This window comes from Gordionus sp. m RMFG-2023, chromosome 2 (genome assembly GCF_954871325.1).
Source record: "Gordionus sp. m RMFG-2023 chromosome 2, tfGorSpeb1-WG-v2, whole genome shotgun sequence".
NCBI lineage: Eukaryota > Metazoa > Nematomorpha > Gordioida > Chordodea > Parachordodidae > Gordionus > Gordionus sp. m RMFG-2023.
Genome location: NC_088776.1, coordinates 49525324 through 49549111, shown reverse-complemented (window position 1 = coordinate 49549111; position 23788 = coordinate 49525324). Strand labels below are relative to the sequence as shown.

Sequence of the window (23788 nt, the reverse complement as noted above, 5' to 3'; positions counted from 1 at the left end):
TGAGCTGCTTGGAGAGCACACCCTCTCCCTTAGTATTCTAGGTAAGGTGGGTGGGAAATTCTGGGCTAAGATGTATTTAACCAACTGTGATCAGGATCTCTATGCAGTAACTTAATAACGAAATGGACTAGATTTGAAAGGTTTAGTAGATCACTTAAAAGGAATCTTATGTGGTAAGAAGTATTGTTATCATCAATTTCATATATTTGCCGATAATATATTCACCGTAGTTGTGTCAATCTCGAGAGCATTTAAAATTAAACAAAAAAAATATTATGAAATATTTCGTTATAATATCAAAATATTTAAAAATTCCTGACCATTGCCCTCTGAATGATAATTTATAATTATTCATCTTTTTTTGAAAAAATTCCGTTATTGATTAATTTTATTTTAAAATTTTTTAAAGCCTCTTCTTTTAGGCAAAATTATATTTTTAGTATTTTAACGATTATAATTTTCTTATATTTTTGAAACAAATATGTTTTTTTTAATTTAATAAAAAATTATTTGAAATAGAGTTCTTAATTAGAAGATTCCTAAAATCTTCTTCCCCCACTATTTGTAAAATTCATAGTTTCAAAATTTCAAAAAGATTTTTCAAAAAATTTGTGATAAGTGAAGAATAGGGATCAGAGGGGAAACTGGATTATCCGGGTATAGAAAACTGCTAATAAATTATAAAGAAGAATATCTTAAAAAATTATTAATGCATGATTACAAAAAGATTTAATTATAAAAGATTTTATTATTTTTAGGAACTCTCAAAATTTGTAAAATATTAACATAAAATTTTAATGTTAAATAGAAATATTTAATTTATATCTTATATTATTCTTTTTATAGTATGTTATCCATAAGCGCATAAAATGATATAATTTTTTTTTACTTTCTTTATATCTTTAGTAATTTAAAAAAAAAAAAAATGTAGTAAAAAAATAAATAAATATTACCGTTACTTTGATCGTGAGATTTGGCGGCCAAGGCTGGCTTGATATATTGATTGTAGAACCATTTGACTTTGAAGTGAAAGTTCATGTAATCCGAGCTTTTGCATTTTAGATATTGTTCGTGCTCTGTCAAGCAAGTTATATTTTAAGAATGAGAGAAAACAATGCATTTTCTAAAATAACACTGATCCCTTATAAAAAAAAATTGTTTTTTTTACTTGATATTTCTGATATCGTATTTTAATAGCAATGTGGATTTTATATTTAATAAAACTTATTTTTGTCATTTGACCTGAAGGTTAATCAGCCATATCTTGTTAATTAATTAGTCAAACTTGATAAATTATTGACTAATATATTTTGTAAAATTAAATTTATCGCAAAATATAAGTTTGCTATAATGAGAAAATAAACCTTCCAAGGCATATTTTAAATCCACGGAAAAGAGGGACCACATTGTGAGAGCACTGATCTGCCCGATGTTAAGTTCTTGAAGAAATCTTGAATAATTTTTAATTAAAAAAATTAATTTTATATAATCATAAAAACAATACTATAAATAATTGTATAAAATTCAACCATAAAAAATTGAAGCGAATCAAATTCCTTTAACAGCTTCGGAATGAGCAGATTATTTATATTTTTTTAAATATAGTTAATAGGCCAATATTATTAAATTGGCTATAAAAGGGAGAATCCACAAGTTGCCTCATTAGATATTCTGACGGCAAATCGTTATGCAACAAGTGGTCGGAAGTAGTTTAAATTCAAAAGGAATGTGGAGTAAAGACACTAAAATAAGCCAATAAAATGCTCGTACTATCTAATAAAGCTCTAACGTATTTTGAGGGAGAGGCAAAAATTACTCCTGGAAAAAAATGTGCAGTTTTGTAGATATAATTTAAAGCAAATTTTTTTTTAAATAAAAAAAAGCTCAAAAAATGGGTTGAAAAAAAGATAAAACAAACACTTAAAATGAGTAGAAATATTCAATGGTAATCGAAAAAGGGAGAAAAATTAAGTTAAAAACATATATTCAAAAAATGAGGAAAATATATAAAAGTCTAAAAAGGAGCAAATATCAACAAACTATATAGCCTCTAGTTAGTTAATAAACTAGCTATGTATGTATACTAGCTATAAAAAGTAAAACTGGTTAAGCACTGGCGTGTAGCTATTCTTGTCCTCTTCGATGACTGAAACTAAGAGAGATATAAGCTTAGACCAAAAATCCAAATTTTTAAGGCTCGGACCAGTACTTATTGGTTGTTGCGTAGCTGCGCTGGATGGATTAATGTGGTTCATTAGGGTACTCGGCAACTTTGGAGAGGATTCGACACCGTTCACCCCATTTCTAGGATGATTTTTCAGGCTTTGATTGTGATTATATGGACTGGGAGAAGGTACAGAGTTGTTAGAGGTGACGTTGGCTTAATATCGATGAGGTGATAATAAAATATAAAGATGGTTATGCTACAGATTATTATTGATATTCTACTAAGCTAAAAAAAATAGTACTCAAGATTTGGCGACACAAAATATACAAGCAAATTGAGAATAAATGAAGGCAGCGACATTTTTAAATATATATGGTGTTAATAATTTGTATAATATAGAAAAAGTTGTATTATAGTTTTGCTGTAATTTGAAATCTTGAGCGAATTCGTACCCTAATATCAACATAATACAATTAAAGCATAAACTTCTTAAAAGTATTCGATTACAAAATGAAAAAAAAATTCACATTTATTACGATCAATATCCATACTATCCGATTTGGAATTTTCCTGGCTATCGCTAGTAGGCACTATATTAGCATTTTGGGTGGCCGCATTAGGATCTTTTATAATGTTCGCAGGATCTTTATTGGGGTTGGCGGTTTCGAATTCTCTTTGATACAGCTCGTTGCAATTGTCGAAAAGAAATTGATAAGTTGACTTTAGGCAAGCAATAACACAATCTCTCACGACGGTGCTAGCTCGGGGCGGACTGGTTAATTCTTGAACCTTGAAAATTATAAAAAAAAATTAATCGAAAATTTAAAAAAAATATCCAAAATATAAAATATAATTTGTTAATATAAAATTATTTAAAAAAATAAATAAAATAATTACAACCTTCATCCTGAAAAACGTAATACTGGTTAATAAGTCGACTGTTGATTTGAGATCTTGCAATTTTTCCGGATTAGATGCAGGAAAATTATTCTAACATACATAAAGAAAGACATTATTAAATGGATATATTATATTCAAAGTTTTGCGATATTATTTAATTAGTTAAAAGCTTATTCTATTTCCAGTACATGTTTACTTTAAATATCGAACAACCAATCATTCTCTTTTAACTTCTAGATTCTTCGATTATAAGATAACTTTAGGTTAAGCCCGCTAGATAACAATAATATAACGGCTCAAATTTATAAAATTCTATATCTAAATGCTTCATTATTTTACCCGGTACATAGATAGATCTATCCGAAGAGAATTGTGGAGTTGGTCTAAAAGTTTAACGAATTTTTCTTTCCCAAAATTCGAAGCAGAAAATCGATCAGAAGCGGAAACGGCGTAAGATGTGGAACTAGTGTTGTGAGCGTAATAAGCGTTTATATTGGCGAGTAGCGTGCTCATGACGGCAGGCACGCCCGAACACATGTATTTGGAAGACAAACAGGAAAAATGACTAGGAGCAATTATATTATATAAATTATATTAGACATTTAAAATTCAAAAATTAACATTTGTCCCCTCGGATAAGTGTCAGGAGATAAGTAAACTAGCATAACATTAATTTTGAGTTATATATATTGCAGTTTAAGAGAAATGGAACGTTAATGATCATTTATATTTTATCTTTCACAACAATTTCATGAGCGATTAGTCAAGATCAGTGTTGTTAAACGGCTCAATTTGAACCGATTTATAAAAAGGACCAACTCAATATATTAGCCAAAAAAATGTTACCATATATCTCGAATATACCATCTACGACCATAATCTTAAGGCTTTCGTAAAAGTTTCTAGATAAAATGTTGAGTTAGCCGTTTTTAAAAATCGGCTCAAATTGAACCGTTTAACAACACTAGTCAAGATTATTGAGGCTTATTTTGAAAGGAAATATCTTTTTTAAAAAAAACTTTAAAAATGGATTAGCATAACAGATGTTGGGAAATAATCCAAGGTAAAAAAAGAGAAATGGAAATAAAAATAATTATATACGTCATAGCCTGGTAAATGAGTTCTATGCCGTAACGCATACTGAATTCATCCACAATTTCTTGACCAGTGTCGTCGAAGTATACTTTCCAAGCCTCATCGCTTTTCTCCTGTTCGGGCGGTAAACGCACTTGGCCCCCAGCTTCCTCGCAAAGATAATGGAAAAGGTTCTGTATAAACGTGTTTATGGTTAAAAAAAATCATTTTTTAAAGTAACTCGGAATGATTTATGTAAGTTACTCATCTAGTTATGTTTATTTGACTTTGGCTGTGCAATCTAAGTAATATATCAATCAATAAGTTCTAGAATATTTGGAGAATTCTAAAATATAAATCACCAATATACTTCTTAAAGGCAACGCGGTAATGACGTTATTATAAAAAGTAGTCACTCGTTGCCTATTAGGGGAAAAAATGAGTAACTGTCGTGTTGCATTTTAATCATTACTTAAAATGATGATTTATTATTTTTGTATATGTGGCAGCACTGCTTAAAAATGTGCAATACTAGATGATAAAAACATGATTCATAATTATAAATTCATGAATGTCAACTTCTTAAATAGATTACACATAAATAATATTAAAGATAAAAAATAAAGTATCATCAAACCTCATGTAGGCAAGTGTATTGAACGTGGTAAGGAGCCACCTTTTCTTCCCCTTTAATCTCGACGCTTATGTGAAGACGTATAGCACCAGAGACGGCCGATTTATCGGTACGTTTTTCTGAGCGGGTATTATAATTTGATAAAACATGAAAATAAAATGCATTTGTGAACTGCTTTTTTTAAAGGTATTCTTTTAAATTTGAATTTTATCGTAAAAGTTAACAAGAAATGTGTAGAAGATGTATATGTGTTTTTACTGTTAATTAATAGAATTTTCTTTTGTTTTAACTTAAAATTGGAATGGAGATAATTTAAAAAAAACCATATAAAAATATTCTTTATATCCCATAATTAAATAATTAATGCAAATCTCATATTTTTAGCTTGACGACTTTATAAATGATGACATTTAGATATTAAAGTCGTTTAAAGTTTTATATAAAAGAATCAGTACCTTTAAAAAAACAACTCCCTCTACTATACTTTTAGAAATAATGGTGGTTCACAAATTTTTAATGCATGTCATATTACCTAAATTATACCAAACGTCCATTTCCCCGCTTAGCGTGCGTACTTCTATGATAGTCTGTCCTAAGAAATCATCGGATTCTCGGGTTAACTTTTGCATTAGCTTAGATCTTAAATCGTTGTCTTCGTCCCTAATTTTTTTTTTTAAATTTCAAAATAATTAAGAATAAAGCGTGTAGCGTGAATTGATCCAAAAGAATTCCCATTTCAATTGCTATTGAGTACCTTGTTTTTAAGACCAATGAAAATAGGAATTCGTTATCAGGCTTTTAAATTATATTTGGATCCGTTGTAAAGCTCTATTTATTAGCAAATAACTTATGTAATTGAATCATAGCTCAACAAGATTTTTTAAAAAAATCAATAAACCAATGTTATCAAATCACCGGTTGCCTAATGGGTCCTTAAGATATATGCAAATTTTCTGCAAATATGTTAGCCCATCAGATAGGAATTAGCTTTTATAAAAATTCTTATCCAAGCCGTATGGCATTTATATTTATATCAAAAAAAAATTAGAGGCACAACTGGGGTTATTTTTCGCTCGGTCAGGAACTAAAAATTATTTTAAAAAGATAAACAAATTTTTCGGTAATGTTTTCCAAAAATAAAATAATAATATAAAAAAATATCTTACCATACACGAATTTTGATACGATCGGAAGAATTATGGCATTCGCTGTAATTTTAATTATTTTTATATAATATATTCAAGCAGTTTGAAATGCATAAACTTCTCTTATCAAAAAAAATCATAACGGGCCGGTTCCGGCAGATAAGCTAAATTAAAACAATATAAAAAAAGAAATTTCTTGTATTGATTTAATTTATAAACCAGAAATTTGTTTAATTTACAAATAAAATTTTTCATTCCACACGGGGTTCAGGTCTTGCAGCACCGTTTTAGTTCGTTTTTTGACCTTTCCAACTTGCACGGTAACATAGGGGTCACTGGTTCCGCTCTTGTCTTTGCCTATCAGTCCTTGGGCGCATATAACTATTTAAAAAAAAATATATTAAGTTTTTTTGGAATTTTTTATTTTTAAGATAAAATTGTCATGAAGGAAACTTAGGTTGAGTTTATTACTAAGTGCAGAGTCGTAAAAAATATCTCAGAAAAACTTGCCATCATGATCAAATTTAAAGATGACCGGGCTATAGATAAAAAGCAAAAATAATTTTTTTAATTTGACTTTTTTTAAGCTTATTTGTATAAACGCAATATAATTTTTTTTATGACATTGAAATATTAAAAAACAAAATTAATTTAAGGAAGAGAAGAAAAAATTCCAATTGAAACCCGTTATAGCTATTTTAGCCGACCATTTAGAAGTTCCGTCTAGAACACTCTGCTTCACCTGTTTCATATTAGCCGAATGGGATTTCTTGTCCACGTTAAACACCCGTCTATAAAATTAGGGGAGAGGATAAAATAAAAAGTATGAATGTATGAGTATTTCTTTCATTGTGCTATTTGGTAATCTTGATTAGTGTGTCAAAACATCTAACATCTTAATAAGATCAACTTATCTATAAACTTTATCTTATCTGGCATTTAATACCTTGATGTTTCTTATCAAAAATAATAACAAATTCCTGAAAAACAACAAGAAGAAAACTAATTCCAACCTTATCAAATCGAATATCTCGGGCTTATTTCGTTCCCTGATTTTCATCCTATCCTTCAAAGCCATCATAAATATTTGGGTTCTCTCTTCGGCTCCGTGTTTAGAACTCTTTTCGGCAGCTCCTTAAAATTTTTAAAAAGTTATAAGGGGGACAAAAATGAATAATATGGAAATTATTAAGATTGGATTTTACATGATTCATACCCGAAATTTTTATTAAATAATTTGTCCGCCCGACAAGGCCCGTATTTATTTAAATATAGTAAATATTAATATTTTTTTTATGTAAAAAAAATTATACGATTAAAAAATATTAGCGCCTTGTTTCTATTCAAGTCCGACCCGACCCGGCCAGAAATTTATTAAAAAATATTAGGCCCGAACCGAAATTATTTCATAATATTAAAAGATTTATTTAAAATAATCCGTAATCGATTTCTCAACTTGAGCAAATAGTACTAATAGCCTTTTTTTAAACAATTTTTTCTTGCTAAATTGTATGAACAAGTTTCTACTTTTTTTAAAATTAATGTGCATACTTGAACGCAAAAAAAGAAGATATATTCTAAAAATAAACTTTGTAGGCAGTCGGCGTTGAGAAGATCCTTACATTTTTCGTGGCATTTAACCCCGCATTCGGAGCATCTTACCCCTTGCCTGGCTATACCCCACAAAAGACCCTCGCATTCGTAGCAATAAGTAGGGCTCGTAGCCGACCAAATCTGAAAATTGTGAGGGGTAGTACTGGATATGGGGTAGATCAAGGATTGTAAGGTCTTTTTGTAAACGTGCATTTTCTATGATTGAAATGTGTTTTGTAAATTAAAAAATTTAATCTCCTTTTGATATATTATAGTGGTGCGATATAATTAGTAGACATAATGTTGAATCTATTTCTATTGAAATAAGTTAGTTTTTAGAAATCTAGGGATGGGGAAAATAGCAAAAAAAAGATTAATTAAAAATGGTAATATAGTTATAATTATAAATAAAAATATTTGGTCTATTATAATTTTTAAACTAGTTCTTCATCATTTAAGGTAGCTCTAACAAGCGCGGAGGCCAGCCCAGCATTTCTTTTCGTTGCCGCCATCGTCTTTATAAATATAAATATATTTAAGGTTTGATTTTTCTTTACTCCTCGATCTCTTAAAATTACTAAAAATATATAAATATAATCATTTTAACTTTATTTTAGTTTACATAGTCTTTGTTATTAATAAAGTTAACGATAAAGATTCTTATCTTCTAAATTTTAATCGACTAAAATTTTAGCTTAAAACAATACTTCCTTATGAGCATTTTTTTTATTATGATTGTATAAATCATAATTTGTTATTACTTTGAGAACCTATTGATTTGTTGCGCGTGACAGGGAGAAGATACGAATCAATGTTCATGTTAGTTAGTTGTTTTTTTATATATAATAATTTCACTATTTAAATATCACTTCAAGAATTTTGAAATCGTATTTTATGAAATGATACTTGTATAATTTTATTAAAATCGTTACTTAATTAGAGAATATATCATTTAAAACTAACTTTAAAAAAGAAAAATAAACACTATAATATAGTAACTAAGAGTTATATAGTATACCAAATCACTGACGAGTGGTATAGACTTTTTCCTTGGCCTGATGTCTGGCATAGAATCGATACTGCTGTAAAAAGGGTTATTTTCGGGCAAGCTACGATATTTTTAATAAAATAATTATTAATTTAAACTTAAAAAGAATTTAAAATTGATTTAAAAATAATATAAAATTCGTTTAAAAGTAACCTATTCCATTCCTTGGTGACCAGAATAATATATTATATATATAAATTATGATTCATAAAAATCCCCGTTATATTATAAAATTAAAAACTTTTTCATTTTTTTATTCATTTGTTCAGAAACCTTTGTTTACATTAGAAAATAAAAAGCTTAACCTTTCCTAACTCATATAAATAAAATGAACAACCCAATTAGTTTGTTTAAGGGCTCGATTTTTAAAAACGGCTAACCCAATTTATTAGCTAAAATATATTACGCAAACTTAGAGATTTCGCTATAGCTGACAGAAATATTTGGACATCTATTAACGAAATCTCTTGTCGTGTATAATATAATATTGGCTAAAATCTAAATTCAAAATCAACTAAATCGACCGTTTCCCGATACTAAACCTAATAGGTTAAAAAGATATCCGTTCTTTTATATAATTTTATTAAAAAATCCAAATAATCATTTAATGGCGGGTAACTTTATGCATTCGAATAAATCGTTGATCAATTAACGAATGGTTTATCTACAATTACGAATAAAATTATTTGATTTCACAATAAATATTTTTGCCATTAATAAGGTATATATATTGATGAGATGAAAAAAAGCTTTACTTTCCATTTGCTTGGGTGGGCCAAAATTGAGTGTCCAACGCATTCTCCCTAATTTCATCCTAAATTATTAGAATTGAAATTTATGCGATAAATTTTTATTGTATTTTAGAAAAAGGTATACTTATCTCTTTCCGAAATATATTCTAAAAGAAAAAAAATATTTTCAAAATGGTTGCCAAAAATCTATGAGGTAAAAAAAACATCTCTAAGAACGGTAAACGAATCCGAGTTCGTTATTTCGTAGGGCTTAATGCTCTACTAACCGATAATCGCTCAACTAAAGGAATGTTCAACAGAAAGAATTTTTTTAATTGTATAAAATATATCAGCAAAGGTTAGAAAGATGTGAATTAGGGCTATTTAAAAGTTTGAGAGATATGAGTTAGAGTTTAGATTTGTTTTTAATAAAATTTATCCTTTTTATTAAAGACAGGTCATGTGATTATAAATACACGAATAGGAATTTAAATAAATCAGCGGTTGTAAAGGATAGCTAGACCATAACCTGTTTACTGAATCAGAATTAGGCGGATTCGCGGTAAATTATACAAAATATGCTGTATTTTTGTATTCTCCGCCGAGAATTCACGCTAACTGTGAATGCGGGGTTATACGATTTTATTTTTTAAAAAAATAAAGAGATAATAAAATATTTGGTTGGTAATATCTTCTGAATAAAATAATGAGAACAACTATATTATAAATTTCAAAAATTATAATATGTATATTTAAAGGCTTAAAACATCGCAGGAAGATAAAAAAAATTATTGATTTGGGATAAGCTCTTTAATTCATTTACCAAAAAACCAATATTTTTAAAAAATATTATCCCCATTTTTTAAAAAGGAATTAGAAAGAAAGAAAAAGTGCACTTGTTTCGGAGGTCCCCTGGTTAAAATCGACAAACTTATAAAAACAAACAAGATCTCTGTGACCTGAAATCAAAAAAGTCGCGGTAAAAAGTTCGAGTTTATACTATAAACTGTATAATAATGATCGAAAATTTGCAGCCCCGACCGATAGAAATTCCGGGCTGATATTTTTATTGAACTAACTTATAAAATACCGCCAATATTAAATTACCAAATCTATTAAATAAGATATAAATCCTTTCGGCCGGACCTTTGCCGGTCTTAAAAATAGAGCAAGTTTATAAATCCGGGCTGGGATTAGAACTTCGACTCTCTGATAATAATGCTTTTTTTGAAAAAAAACGTAACCTTTCTTTCTTTTTAAAATTATTATGATTAAAAATAAGATAAATTCGATTATAAAAATTCCCTGTTAAAAAAAAATAACAATGCGGGAAAGGATGAAAAATACGATTATTAACAAAAAATAAAATCGTATTTCTGACCAAAATTTATAGAAATGAAAAGTATAAATAATTTTCTCATAATTAAAAAAAAAGAGAAAGAAGCTTATCAAGATGGTTAGGTGGGCTTTTTTTTTATCGTGAGAGTCGAAATCAAAATTATCAATATTATAAAATGAATAAATTTCCATTTCGTTAATTTCTTTTAATTCATTTCGTGCATTCAGCCCAAATAACCAGTTATTATTTGGTGGGCGTGAAAGAAATTCCGAGAAGGGGGAGGGGGTACCTTTTTTAAAATTAGTAGTAGATAAAACTCAGACCACGGATTACTAGTTTTTAAATATAATATCAATTTTTGATAGGTATAATATATTATTTATTGAAAATATATAAATTATAATTGATATATTTGAATGTAGACTTAAAATAGACATGAAATCGATATATTGTAAAAAAAATCAACAACTTCGCAAATTAGTTAGCTTATTTGTATCTAAATAACAAAATTTAATAATTATACGGAAACAATTATGAATATAAACGGAACAAATCCTTCCTCCCCCTCCCCCAATCCCGAGAGGATAGAAATTTGTCGGAGAGGGGCCCACTGCCTTAAACTTTCATTATTTATATTTTCTGCTTATTCTAACATAGTCCCCCCTTTTAAAAGAAAATGTTCATCTTTACCTTCATTTTCTCTCCTTCGCTTCCTCTATGATGATTTTTTTGAGCGGTTTCTAATGTAGCCCGCTATTACTACTTATCATTTCTCTCTCCACAAATCGAATTTCATAATTATCATTTACTTTTAAAAAAAGTGATATATCGTTATTTTCCAAAAAAAGGAAAACCAATATCGCTACTTTTCCCCAAAAAAGTAACGCAACTAATTACTTTACAGCAATGATAAAAATAATAAAAATGTACAAAAATTTTTTGTTTTGAAAGTACTATTTTTGGGGTATGCAAAAAAAATCAATAAAAAAATTACTTATATTAATTGAAAGGAAAAATATTTAGATAATTATGGCAAATATTAATATTTAATATATTTATAAATAATGTTATCATTATCATGAATAAAATATTTTTAATTAAAACCTATTTTTTTTTACATATTATAGTAGATGATCTGTTATTAGCGTTCTTGCGTAACACGTTTTTTATAAATATTTAATTTACGAATCTTATATTATTTAGTATAATAAATTATGCCTTTTTCGTCGTTTACAATTCGTATACTATGGATATATCTCATTTAATCGATTGAATTTTAATAAGTGATTCGGCTTAAATCAAATTATATTCTCAGAGGAGGAGGGTCTATCCCACTTAAATATTACACTGGTAATTAACAACTATAGATACATATCTGCAGCCTGCCCCAAGCCTTTTAGTAGCCCTTGCAGAGAAGCAAGTGAACTTATCTTGGCAGCTGAGCATGCAGGGTCGGCGTTACGCTATTTCTAATAATTTTGGATCTATTTCATCTTTTAAATTATAAAAAAAATATTAATTTTTTTAATTTCTTGTATATTTCATATATAGTATTTGTGGCGTCACGGTTTATAAAATTTGATTGTTTTAAAAGTTTTCCTTAATAATATGAGTCAATAAATTTTTATATCAAGATATTCCAAATAACCAGTGGTGTAGGCATGGGTGGGTGGGGGGGGGGGTTTGAAATTTTTTTTTTTTAAATTTAATAAATTCTTAATAAACGCTTGATTTTTATGTTTTAAATAAATAATAATAGATATACACATTTTGCAACTTTTTCACACCACTCAAAAAAGGGAGTTATTTATTCAAACGTATCATGATATTGACTCAAAAAATCAAAAAAAAACTAAAAAGATTTTGTCCGACCAGATTCATTGAAAGACAAGAGTCGGTGAAACCGAAAATCTTTTGCAGGCTATTATTAAGCCACAGTTTTTAATTTCAATTCAATGTGTTTATTTTTTATTTAATTATACATATAATTTTAGCAAAATGCTATAAAAAATCGATTTGGATTTAAGGGAGATTATGAATAGAGCAAAGGATATTGTTGAAATGTTAACAAATATCAGAGAGAATGTGGATGAAATATTTCATGAAATATATGAAAAAGTAAAGGAGAATGCTAATATGTTTGGAATTGAAATGTTTAAACCTAGAGTATTCTTTAGACAATCCAATCGATCAAATATTGATACATCTAAGATTGAGGATTTTTATAAAATAAACATTTTTATTCCCCTTATTGATACATTTTTATTTCAATAAAAAGAATGATTTATTAGTCATAATTATATTTTAAAAAGCTTTTATTTTCTTTTGCCGGTTGAGTCTAAAATGTTGATTACACTTGAAACACGAGAGGATATTAAAAAATCTCAGAGTTTTATGCTGATGATTTAGTAGGTTCATATGATAAGTTACTTTGTGATGTCGAATTTTGGTATAAAAATCTTGACAGAATAGGGTATTCTTTGAGACCAAAAAATGCTTTGCAGGCCCTTTCCATGTGTAATTGCATTTTAGATTCCCTGCCTAATATCAAAACATTATTAATTATTTAGCTACCTTGCCAATTAGTACCTGCACTAATGAAAGATCTTTTTCAACTTTAAAAACGTTAAAAACCTATTTAAGAAACACAACCGGTGAAAAACGTTTAAATGGATTAGCCCTATTGAATATTTATAAGGAGATTATTTTAGATAAAAATTTGATTTTAGATGAATTAGCAAAATCTCAGAGAAAAGCAGATCTCTCTTTTTAAATCCAAATCAAAAAATAGCAATAAAATTATATTAGTTTTAATATATATATAATCAATTTTTTTTCATAAAAAAGTATTATTTATAAGATAATATCATCATATTTTTTTAAATACCATTATTTGCATAAGAATTACACATATTTTATATAATTGTAAAAAATTACTTTTTTAAATTGAGTCTTTATACATTATAATTTTTAATATTAAAATCTGTGTTATATAAAATATCACCATTTTGAAAATATTTTAATTAATAAAAATATATACATGATTAAATAAAGGAATGTAAAATATATAATTAAATACTCTAAAATTTTGTTATATGAAAATATAAAATAATTTTAACAAATCCAAAAATATAAGCAATTAAGTGTTCAAAAAAATGAGGTTTGGGGGGGGAAGCCCCCAAAATTTTTTTAAACCCCCCCCCCCTTACCCATGATAAAATCCTGGCTATGCCACTGCAAATAACGAAATAAATAATTTAAGCTTACAATGGGTCTATTGCTAAGTAAAATATATGTCAATGATATGATTATAAAAAATATACCTTAAATTTTTATAAAATCACAAGTTTCTATCAATGAAGTCGATAGGCGTGACAAAAAAATTCAATTTTTTTTAGATATAAGCGTGTTAATTATTCAAGTCAAATATAAAATATTTTAGGTGTGAATACTCAATATTTTGCTAGGGGAGAAAGTATTGTGAAGTAAAATCTGGAACGATGCCAATAGTTTGTTTCTTCTAATTAAAAGGAAAGGTAAAATAAATGAATATAAGCCCACTAAATTAGATTCATTTTGTTTTTTTCTAACCTGTAGTTCCATAGTAAATCTTGGCCTTCAATTTTTTAGCTTTTTTCATCGGACACAATTCACTGAAATCGAACAAAAATATGGGAAAAAATGAGATACTGTTTCCATAAAATTTTTGATTTTGAGAATTCAACTGTTATATACCATGGGTAAGATGTATAATATTATAACATTTTTAAATAAAATTTAAACAGGAATTCATAATTTATTGAGAATGAAATTTCTCAAAAAATAAATAAATATTGATTAAAAAATAATTTTCGCCAACAAAAAGAAAGAAAGAATGATATGAGCTTCTCCAAATAATTAAAAGTAATTAAGACTGATAAAAAAATATATAAGTTTTGTATTTGATGATAACACTTAAATTATAATAATAAATCAGAAAAATAAAAAAAAAAGATAATAATTTTTTTTTATAAAATAATTATATATTATATAATAAATATTTATATTATTATTTTTAAATATTTTTTAAATATTAATTACCTTTAAAAAATATTTTATTTAAAATATTTATTTAGTTGGTACTTGTTTTTTTTTTAAATATAGAGGTTTTGAATAAAATTAATGAAAAAAAATATTTTGATAACTAATTATTATTTCTAAGTATTTTTTTTTTAAAAAGTACGATTATTTCATAATGATAAAATATGACGTTAGTTTCTTCATGAAATATAAGTGTAAAACATTGATGGTAGATCTAAAATATTTGCGCGGGAAAATTCTGAAAATATTTTTTATAAAAATCAAAAAAAAAGAAGTTTTAATTATAAATTTCAATAAAAATTTCAAAGTTTTATTGGTCATAAAAGAAAATTTATATTTGCTCTCACAACATTTTTAAAAGTTTTTATAAAATATTTCTAAACGGGCGAAAAAAAGGTGTTCGTTCGATGAAGCCCCGCCCTAGCCTTTTTTACTAAAAAAAATACAAATCATATTGTGATTCTAGATCAGAAGGATTTAGTGCGTATGTCTTTTTTAAAAAGTTATCTGGTCTGTCCTGTAAAATAATTTTACACAAATTGTCCTGTCCGGTCGAAATATTAAGTTACCCCGGCCAGAAACCTTTTTGGCAAGCCGGGTTTTCGGGCACTGCAGACTTCGAATTGAGATAATTAATAGTAAAGTTGGTCTCCTTTTTCCTTTAATTAAAGGCATAAAATAGTTTTATCTCGATTATGTATATATTTTTTTCTTTCGTACATCGAACCATTATCGAATTAATTATTCTTCCACTGTAATTTTTTTCATTTATTCCTTTCCTTTCTCTCAAAAAAAAAATAAAAAGTGTTTAGTAAATGGGGTATATACGGGAAGTACAATTTAATGTTTAATATATATAATATAAAAATCTATATAAATTTATTTCATTTTTTTATACCATAAATATTTATATAGTTTAAATTCAATGATGAAAAACGAGTTTATAAGAATTTTTTTTTGTTCTTTTTTTCAATTTAAAAAAATATATATATACTTAAAGAAGTTGATGGAACTAGTTTAGATCGAAAAGGTGTCATAGCACAAATACCTATAAAAACAGAATGAATTTCCCTTACATTTATTGCCCCATCTCCCATCAATATTTATATATGATATATAAATGGCCACTTTTTTTGGATATCTAAGTACCAGTATATATTTATTTTTTTAGAAACAAAATTACTACAAATACTAACCATTACTATTTCATCAAGTCAAACCACTTATGAATAGCTTTGCCAAGGACCAATCTGGTGTTGAGCTTGAATCCGTTGGATTCAAATTTCAAACTTGGATTTATCGGAGCGGATTCGGATCTTGTGGGAAAAAAATTCTGGGATAGGATCGGTACAAAAAGGTTGTAAATTTTTTCTCGGATAGGATAGGGCCTAAAAAATAGATGGGATGCAAGGGCTCTATCTTATTGGTATGACAAAAAAATGACTGGGAAGATACACTTTTAAAATATCCAAGATTCAATCTGCCCCTTGAAATAAAAAGGAAGAAGATTGTATAATTTTTAAAACTTCCGTCTTGCCTTTTTTATAGCCCACTGGCGGCGATATAATTTTGTGAAATTTAATTGGAAAACTTAAAATTTAATTTGGAATCTTTATTTACCAATAAATTGAGAAGTATAGCCCTGAATTAACAGTCAGTGAGAATTTACGGCGAAGTATGTAAAATATGCGTGAATTCGCAGTGAAGAATACAACATATGCCTTATTTTTGTATATTCCGCTGCGAATTCGTGCTAGCTGTGAATGCAGCGTAATGTAGAACCAGTAAAATTAATGTTCACAGGTTACCGACAATGCTCGTAATAGTTCTTCTCTTTTTTTAAAAAATATATATTAAAACTTATGTTTATATTTATTAATATATCTATCTATCATCAATATATATTACCTTTGATATATCGACCACCACGGATTAATTAAATATTTAAGGATGATATATCACTTTTAACAAAACTAGTTCGCATTATATATTTTTTAAGGAGCTTTTGGTTAAACCCCCCTCCCCTCCCCAATCAAGACTTTGTAGCAAAAAAAAGTTAGTTAATTAAGGTAAACCTTTAATCGACAGTTTTGCACTTAATAAGAAGAATCAATATTATTACTAAAATTTTTTAATATATAAAATAAATTCGAATGATTATTTTAAATTATAAAATATTACTGGCAATAAAAGTAATAATTTTGGACTTTCAAAATAAAAAAAAAACTGAAATTGTATCTTGATTCATAAAAATATATCTTTCGACGTGTTATTTTTTATTAATTACTTGTTTGGGTTATATTTTTGATAAAGGTTTGTTTTTTTATACCCTATGCTATTTTTGCGTAGGCAGATTTATTTGAAAAGGTGGGGGAAAAAATATATTAAATAATAAAGTAGTTAACGAATAAGTGCTAAAATATATTCGTTCTTTTCCCCTGTCTTAAAGCCGTTCCTTCCTTTTAACTCATTATGGTAAAATATATATTTAAGTGCTGAAGGCTGTGATATTGCGCTTCTAAAAACCGGGGCAGATTTAACAATTTTTTTTTTAAAAACAGGACCGGGTATAATAATATTTTCTAAAAACATGAGCCCGGCCAATTTTAAAAAAATTAATAAATCTGTCGAAAAATTATATAATTAACATTTTATTTGCTGCTCACATTTTCAAGTTTTCAATGAAACAAGAAGGGTGACTTGAAAATGGGGGAAAGAGGTAGTTAATCCATATTGGACCTAATAATTCTATCTCTGTAGTTTAAGGGTTATATATATAACATGACTATTCCCCATCGGAAATGTTAGTTTTGATGTGTTTTTTTATAAAATATGTAATCTGAATATTTCATTTAAAAAATTTAAATATATATTAACCCTACCTAATTCAACCCCATATTCTAACCCATGGAGCCTAAGAGGTAGGGTTCAAAAACAATGAATCCAGCTGGGGATTGAACCTGGGCTACCACCGACCGAGAACCAGTACTTATATAAAACGCTTAGCAATAGACAAGGCGTCACAAGCCTTTACAATCTCATGCTCAGATTTTTTTTTTAAATATCTTCAAAATGACCTTTTTTATTTTAAGTGGTATTTAAAAAAATTTAAAATTTTAAGGGTGCTCTTCAAATTTTGGGGGGCACAAGCCCCTGCAGCCCCCCCCCCCGTAAGTGACGCTACTGAATAGAGATCTGTATTAGGTGAGATTTTAATGAGCGAATTTTAAAAATTAAAAATGCGCGGACTATATTAGATTCGCGATTCATTAATTAAGAATGTAGATACCTAGGAGTCAGCTGTAGCCCCATTTTCTGGGTTGCACGTCGATTGTTCTATTTATTCATTATATGAATGTACATTAGTATTGTTAAAAAGGACTATTTGGGTCGATTTTTAAAAACGGACCGATCAAGATTTTAGCCAATATATTATTATGAAAGCCTGAATATTTTGCTCATAGATGACAGAATGGTTTGGTTCTCTATTTGCCAAATTTCAAAGCTTAAATAATATTACTTTGGCTAATCTCAATCGGGATGTTTTTAAAAATCGACCCAAATCGGACTTTTTAACAACACTAATGCACATTAATATGATTTAATCGTGTAAACCACAAAATGACATTAAAGCTAACTCCTATAAATTGACACTTTTAAATGCATTAAATACATGAATCGTCAATCTAGTAATATATATACACCATGGAACATACATAATCAAAAACAAGTAAACCCTTTATTTTTATTTCAAATAATTCATTTATAATTTAAATTTTTTTCATATCTTACAAACATTATAATTTAATTTTCATTAACTTTTTTTAAAACTCTCATCATTCGTTAAAATATTCCAGGGATCCAAACCAAACCGTTAAACCGCTAAAAACCGGTATTTTTTATCGAACCTAAACCGAACCCAAACCTCTATAAAATTTTCTAACCGAACCTGAACCGCTAAAATGCCACTGAACCGGTTCGAGTCTCATAATTTTATGCTTATAAAATAATGTGTAAGTTATTACTAGTAGTATATTGCAAAAATTTTAATTATATTCAAACTGTTTTAAAATTATTATCAATCACATTTGATTGATAAACATCAATCAAAATTTTTATAAACTTTAGTATATTGCCATTTTACAACATTTTTTAAATATTTTAAGCTTATAAATTATAATGCCGAGAAAAAAATTAAATCTAATATATAAATTATTTACAAATAGTATTATAAATGACACATCAAATCTGATATACTGGCAATGCCAGCTACCCAAGTATGTGTGGAAAGATGTTTTTCAAGAATTAAATTTATATTTTCTCCTTATAGATATAATTTGAGCGAGACAAATTTTGAAAATATATTAATTGTGCGGCTTAATAAAAAAATTTTAAGTAATTTTTCATATTAAAATTAATGATTGATATATTTATTTGTTATATTTATATATTAAATATTATTTTATAATGTGTAATTAATCAAAATGAAGGTTTTTATTTTAATTATGAAATAAAAAAAAAAATTTTCTTATACATAATCCTAATGTAGGTTTGAATACAAAAGTGTTCAAACCGATTATTAGAGGTTCGGACCGAACCGTTATTTTTATTTTTTGCGAACCGAGCCTGAACCTTCAACCATTATTTTTATCTGAACCTGAACCGAGAAATATTCTCTCATTGAATTTATATTTTTTAAAACTATATTTCATTCGTTCATTTAGCACGTTGGTGTTCGACCCGTTCTGAAAAGAACGCATGCAAATTAAGCGAAACCCAAACTCGCATAATCGCGCGGGTATTATTTATTGTCAAGGAAACCGACTAAATCTGTGGTATTTAATAAATTATTTAAAAATCATAAAAGAAAATAATTAAAAAGCAACGATTAACAAATTAATTGAAAATGCAAAATCTAAATCCTCTATTTGGTATCAAATTTAAATATGTATTGGTATTGATCAAAAATTGGGATCAATTGAAATGGGTTAAATGTAATACCTGCCAATCCATATATATCTATGTTTAACAACAAGTCATGGAAATCATTCAACGCCATAAGTGTCTGCCCGGATCGTAAAAATAATAGATAATAACAAAAAAATTACCCGATATTTCAAAAAAAAAGAAAATTATTAATTATGAAATATAACTTAGTTCTATTTAATGAAATATTAAATTTTTTATTTTATAATAAGGCCATCCAAGAACCGGGTTTATCAATCTTCTAAAAAAAATTTGTAGACATCTGAGAAAAATATGAGGAATTAGATGTTTAAAAATTAATCCCTTGCCCTACAACAAAAACCATTTTAGGCTGACATTCAAAACTATGGGCAGGCAGACGAGTTAAAAAAAAATAAAACTGTGCGGGAGGACTGGTGGGTTAAAAACCCTTCCATTGGTAGACCTTTACTTTGTAACTAGTATTTTTTCTATAGAATTCACAAAAAAAATAGAATATGGCAAAATTTTATCGTAGGGAAAATAATTTTTTTAAATATTTTTTTGAAACTTTTAATATTTATTAAATATCGCTGATTAAAAAAAGCAAAACATCATTAATAAATATCTCATCCATATATGCGAGAATTATATTTATTTATTAATTATTAATATTTTTTATAGAGCAAAAATATTTAATTTTTTGTTAATTTGGTGGCATTTTAACTGATATTTTTATTGAAAATATTTGTATATTAAATTGTGGGAATTATACGTGGCACAAAAATAGAAAGATTGACACTCAATAATAAATAGCAAGAAATATGAAGATAAGTTAGATATTAGAACCAGAACAAGTGTGATATATTGATAGATCTGAATGTTACCTAGATTAACAATATTTTTTATAAGAAGTCATTTTTGAGTTATTACTGTATAGAGTTGTTAAAGTATCTAGATACAAAAATACGGCATCTTAAAAAGTATCGATATCAAGATATATTTTCAGAAGTATTTATATCTTTTTAGATATATATAATTTTATTTTATGTACTTTATATTACAAAAAATATTATTTGAATTCAATTCATAAAATTTTATGTCCGAGTATATTTCATTGCTAAAACAAAATAAAAAAATTTTATTTTACAAAATAATGGATGACGTCAATATAAATTATATTTAATATTAATTTAATTTTAATATCAGATCAATATTATAGGTGAGCATGCAGAAACAAATGAAATAATCAACTAGTGTTGTTAAAAGGCTCAATTTTTTAAAATGGCTAACCCAATATTATAGCCAGGTTAGGCAAACCCGGAGATTTTGCTCATTGAAGGTAGAAATGTTTGTTTATCTATTAACAAAATCTCGAGGCTAGTGTCTTATTTTTTGGCTAAAATATTGGGTTAGCAGTTTAACAAAACTGTAATCAACCCAGCATCAGGAGGTTCAAATATTGTATTTCCTTGGCCAATTTAAAACCTATTTTAAAATTCATCCTTAAATAAGTATAATAAAAATTGTCACTATATATCTAGAAACATTTATAAGAATGTATCTGTATCTAGATATATTTTTAGTGATGTATTTGGATAAGTTTTTAGATGATATAACTGTATTTAAATCCATTTGAAAAGTAGATCCAGATACATCGTTCAAAAAGTTATCTTGATACAGATACATTTTTTTAAATACTCTTTTATAAGCTTTGCATAAAACTAAATTAGGATTCTATTGTGAAAATGTATGAAATGAGCTAAAAACGTTATTGACTAAATATCATATTTATCAAAATATAACTAAAATAATGATTTTTAGATTTTAATATAATAATATAATAAACGAAAATATATGATTAAATGATTATAAATAATTATTAGATTTCAGTAATAAAATATTTTCAAAATTTTGGTCATTAAGGCATCCTCGTTTATCTGTAAAGACATTTTTAGCTACACTAAAAAGTCTTTCTACCAGGGTGCTGCTTAAGGGATTGTGTTGTTATATTTTATGAATAACAATTTTATATCAGGATATTCTTTAAAAATATAAAATCTCGACATTCATTTTCGAAAAATTTTTTAATATTTGTTGAGTATCAAAAATAAAATCATTATTAACAATCATATCTAGTGCTGTGGAGTATTGAAAAAAATCGGATATTAAATTATTTGTTTTTTCACAGGTTATTTGTTTGCGATCAGTTGAATACCTTGATAATTCATCAACTAATCTATGTATTAATTGTTTTTTTCATTAACAGTGTCTGATTTTTTCTCTTAAAATTTAAAATTACGATTGTATACATTTATTTAGTTTCTATACCCTTAAATGTTTTACAATGTTGCAAGTTGAAGTAATGCTAACTGAAATCTTCCTATTTTTTTGTAGATATTGCAAACATTTTACTATCAGAGATTTGTTTTCTTTATTTTGAGATATTCTCTATAAATTGGCCATGAAAAAACAATATCTGAACTGTAGATGCTTTATTGATTATTACTTCTTCCTTTCCCTCTTCATCTATATTAATATTAATATAAAATAAAAATTTAAAATTATAATAATAAAATAAAATTAACCAATTCCATTGAAAATAAAAATGGCAGATTCCTTGAGTTGCATTGTAATATCAAAATTTATCTGGTTTATTGATAAACTTGCACAAAATATTTAATAAATATATATATTTTTTTATATATAAGTTTTAATATTTTTTATATATATATTTAATTTATAGCCTCTTATGAAATAAAATAAATCTTGCATTCAAGTATTTTTATTTATAATATAAAAAAGCGTTAAATAAAAGTATATCAAAATGCATCATAAAAAGTATCTAAAAACAGATACAGATACATCTAAAATAATATCTAGATACATATACTTTAATCAAAAATCTATCTAGATACAGATACCACATTTTTTATCTAAATACTTTAACAACACTGCATAATACTATAAAATGAAAATATATCTTATTCCCTTATTATTACTGATCACGCAGGAGAAATAGATAGGTCCTAAATTTTTAAATACGGGTCAGGTTAGAAAATTCTATTATAAAATGGATAGAAAATATTTTTAAATTTTTTATCTATGATAAAAGTTTAAAGGAACCTTAATTGAAAATAATATACATACTTTTCACTTATTTAATAAAAACAAATACATTATATTTCTCTTTCAATTTTAATCAAATTGCACTTTAAATTTCAGATTAAGATTTATCGATATTTTTAAATAATTTTTAGAAACGTTGAAGAAATATATATCATTCAATTCTTTTATATATAGTACAAGGAAAGCTAAGGCCCTAACATGAGATGATACGATGTATTTGGGTAATTGAAATAAAAATAAAAATGAATGGGGGGGGGGGGGGGGTTAAATCAAGGGGTATCCTTTTACTTAACACATATAGTCATTCAATTTAATATTATTTAATGATTAATAATAAGAAATATATATATAAATTAATGACCCATAATAAAGATATATTCATTATAGTGTATGACCATATTGCGGGTAAGTCTGTGTCTGATGAAGCGCATTATTTGTTAATGGCTTCAGGGAATTCATAACTGTTTCTATAAGAAATTAAGTAGGCTTCTGGATAGAAATACGACAGAGTTGTCAACCAGAAAATTTAAATCTCTTTACATTGATAAGAAGGGGTGGAGTGGCTGCGAGAGAAGTCGGCTTACGTTGATCGCCAGAATAGAGGATCAGGGTGTGTGCGCAACGGGTGCCTATGAATTGTGTTATTTTAAAAAAAGTGTAGATTATTGGTAATTGATGTCTTATATAATTTCATCTATTCCTAGACAAGAAGATTAGTTCCTGGATTACTCCTGTTAGATGCCTTACATTGATAGTATTAATTTATCTCTGATACTAGGTGTGATGGCCTGATCCAGCAGTCCATTAGACACTAGGAACTGTATAACAAGAGGCTGAATAATCCACTAAAGCATTGAATGTATTAGTGAAGTCTGAGGGACTGTTGTCTAAGTATACTCGGACCATGTAATGCAGCTTTGCATCCACCTTTAACGTGAATTTCTAAATTGAGAATTTATTTTGGTAAGAGGCGATGCCAGGTGTTGCCATTGGTATAGGTCTAC

General features: G+C 27.0%; 1 protein-coding gene across 5 annotated transcripts in view; it reads right to left on the bottom strand.

Moving 5' to 3' along the window:
- Positions 1-23788, bottom strand: part of LOC135923965 (protein unc-13 homolog A-like) — a 76059-nt gene that overhangs the window by 9232 nt on the left and 43039 nt on the right. For 2 of the 5 annotated variants that reach the window (XR_010571307.1, XM_065459000.1), the window contains exons 14-30: positions 9317-9375; positions 8532-8622; positions 7954-8028; positions 7510-7729; positions 6934-7054; positions 6605-6711; positions 6160-6301; positions 5942-5983; positions 5308-5435; positions 4779-4894; positions 4169-4335; positions 3407-3632; positions 3068-3157; positions 2695-2956; positions 2104-2380; positions 1365-1450; positions 954-1076 (exon numbers count right to left, since the gene is read on the bottom strand). Coding sequence is in view for 4 of the 5 variants with exons in the window: in XM_065459000.1 (XP_065315072.1) it covers positions 954-1076; positions 1365-1450; positions 2104-2380; positions 2695-2956; positions 3068-3157; positions 3407-3632; positions 4169-4335; positions 4779-4894; positions 5308-5435; positions 5942-5983; positions 6160-6301; positions 6605-6711; positions 6934-7054; positions 7510-7729; positions 7954-8028; positions 8532-8622; positions 9317-9375 (2332 nt within the window). In the remaining variant the exon portion in view is untranslated. The remainder of the gene's footprint in view (positions 1-953; positions 1077-1364; positions 1451-2103; positions 2381-2694; positions 2957-3067; positions 3158-3406; positions 3633-4168; positions 4336-4778; positions 4895-5307; positions 5436-5941; positions 5984-6159; positions 6302-6604; positions 6712-6933; positions 7055-7509; positions 7730-7953; positions 8029-8531; positions 8623-9316; positions 9376-23788) is intronic. The other 3 variants (XM_065459001.1, XM_065459002.1, XM_065459003.1) reach the window with 3 other exon arrangements.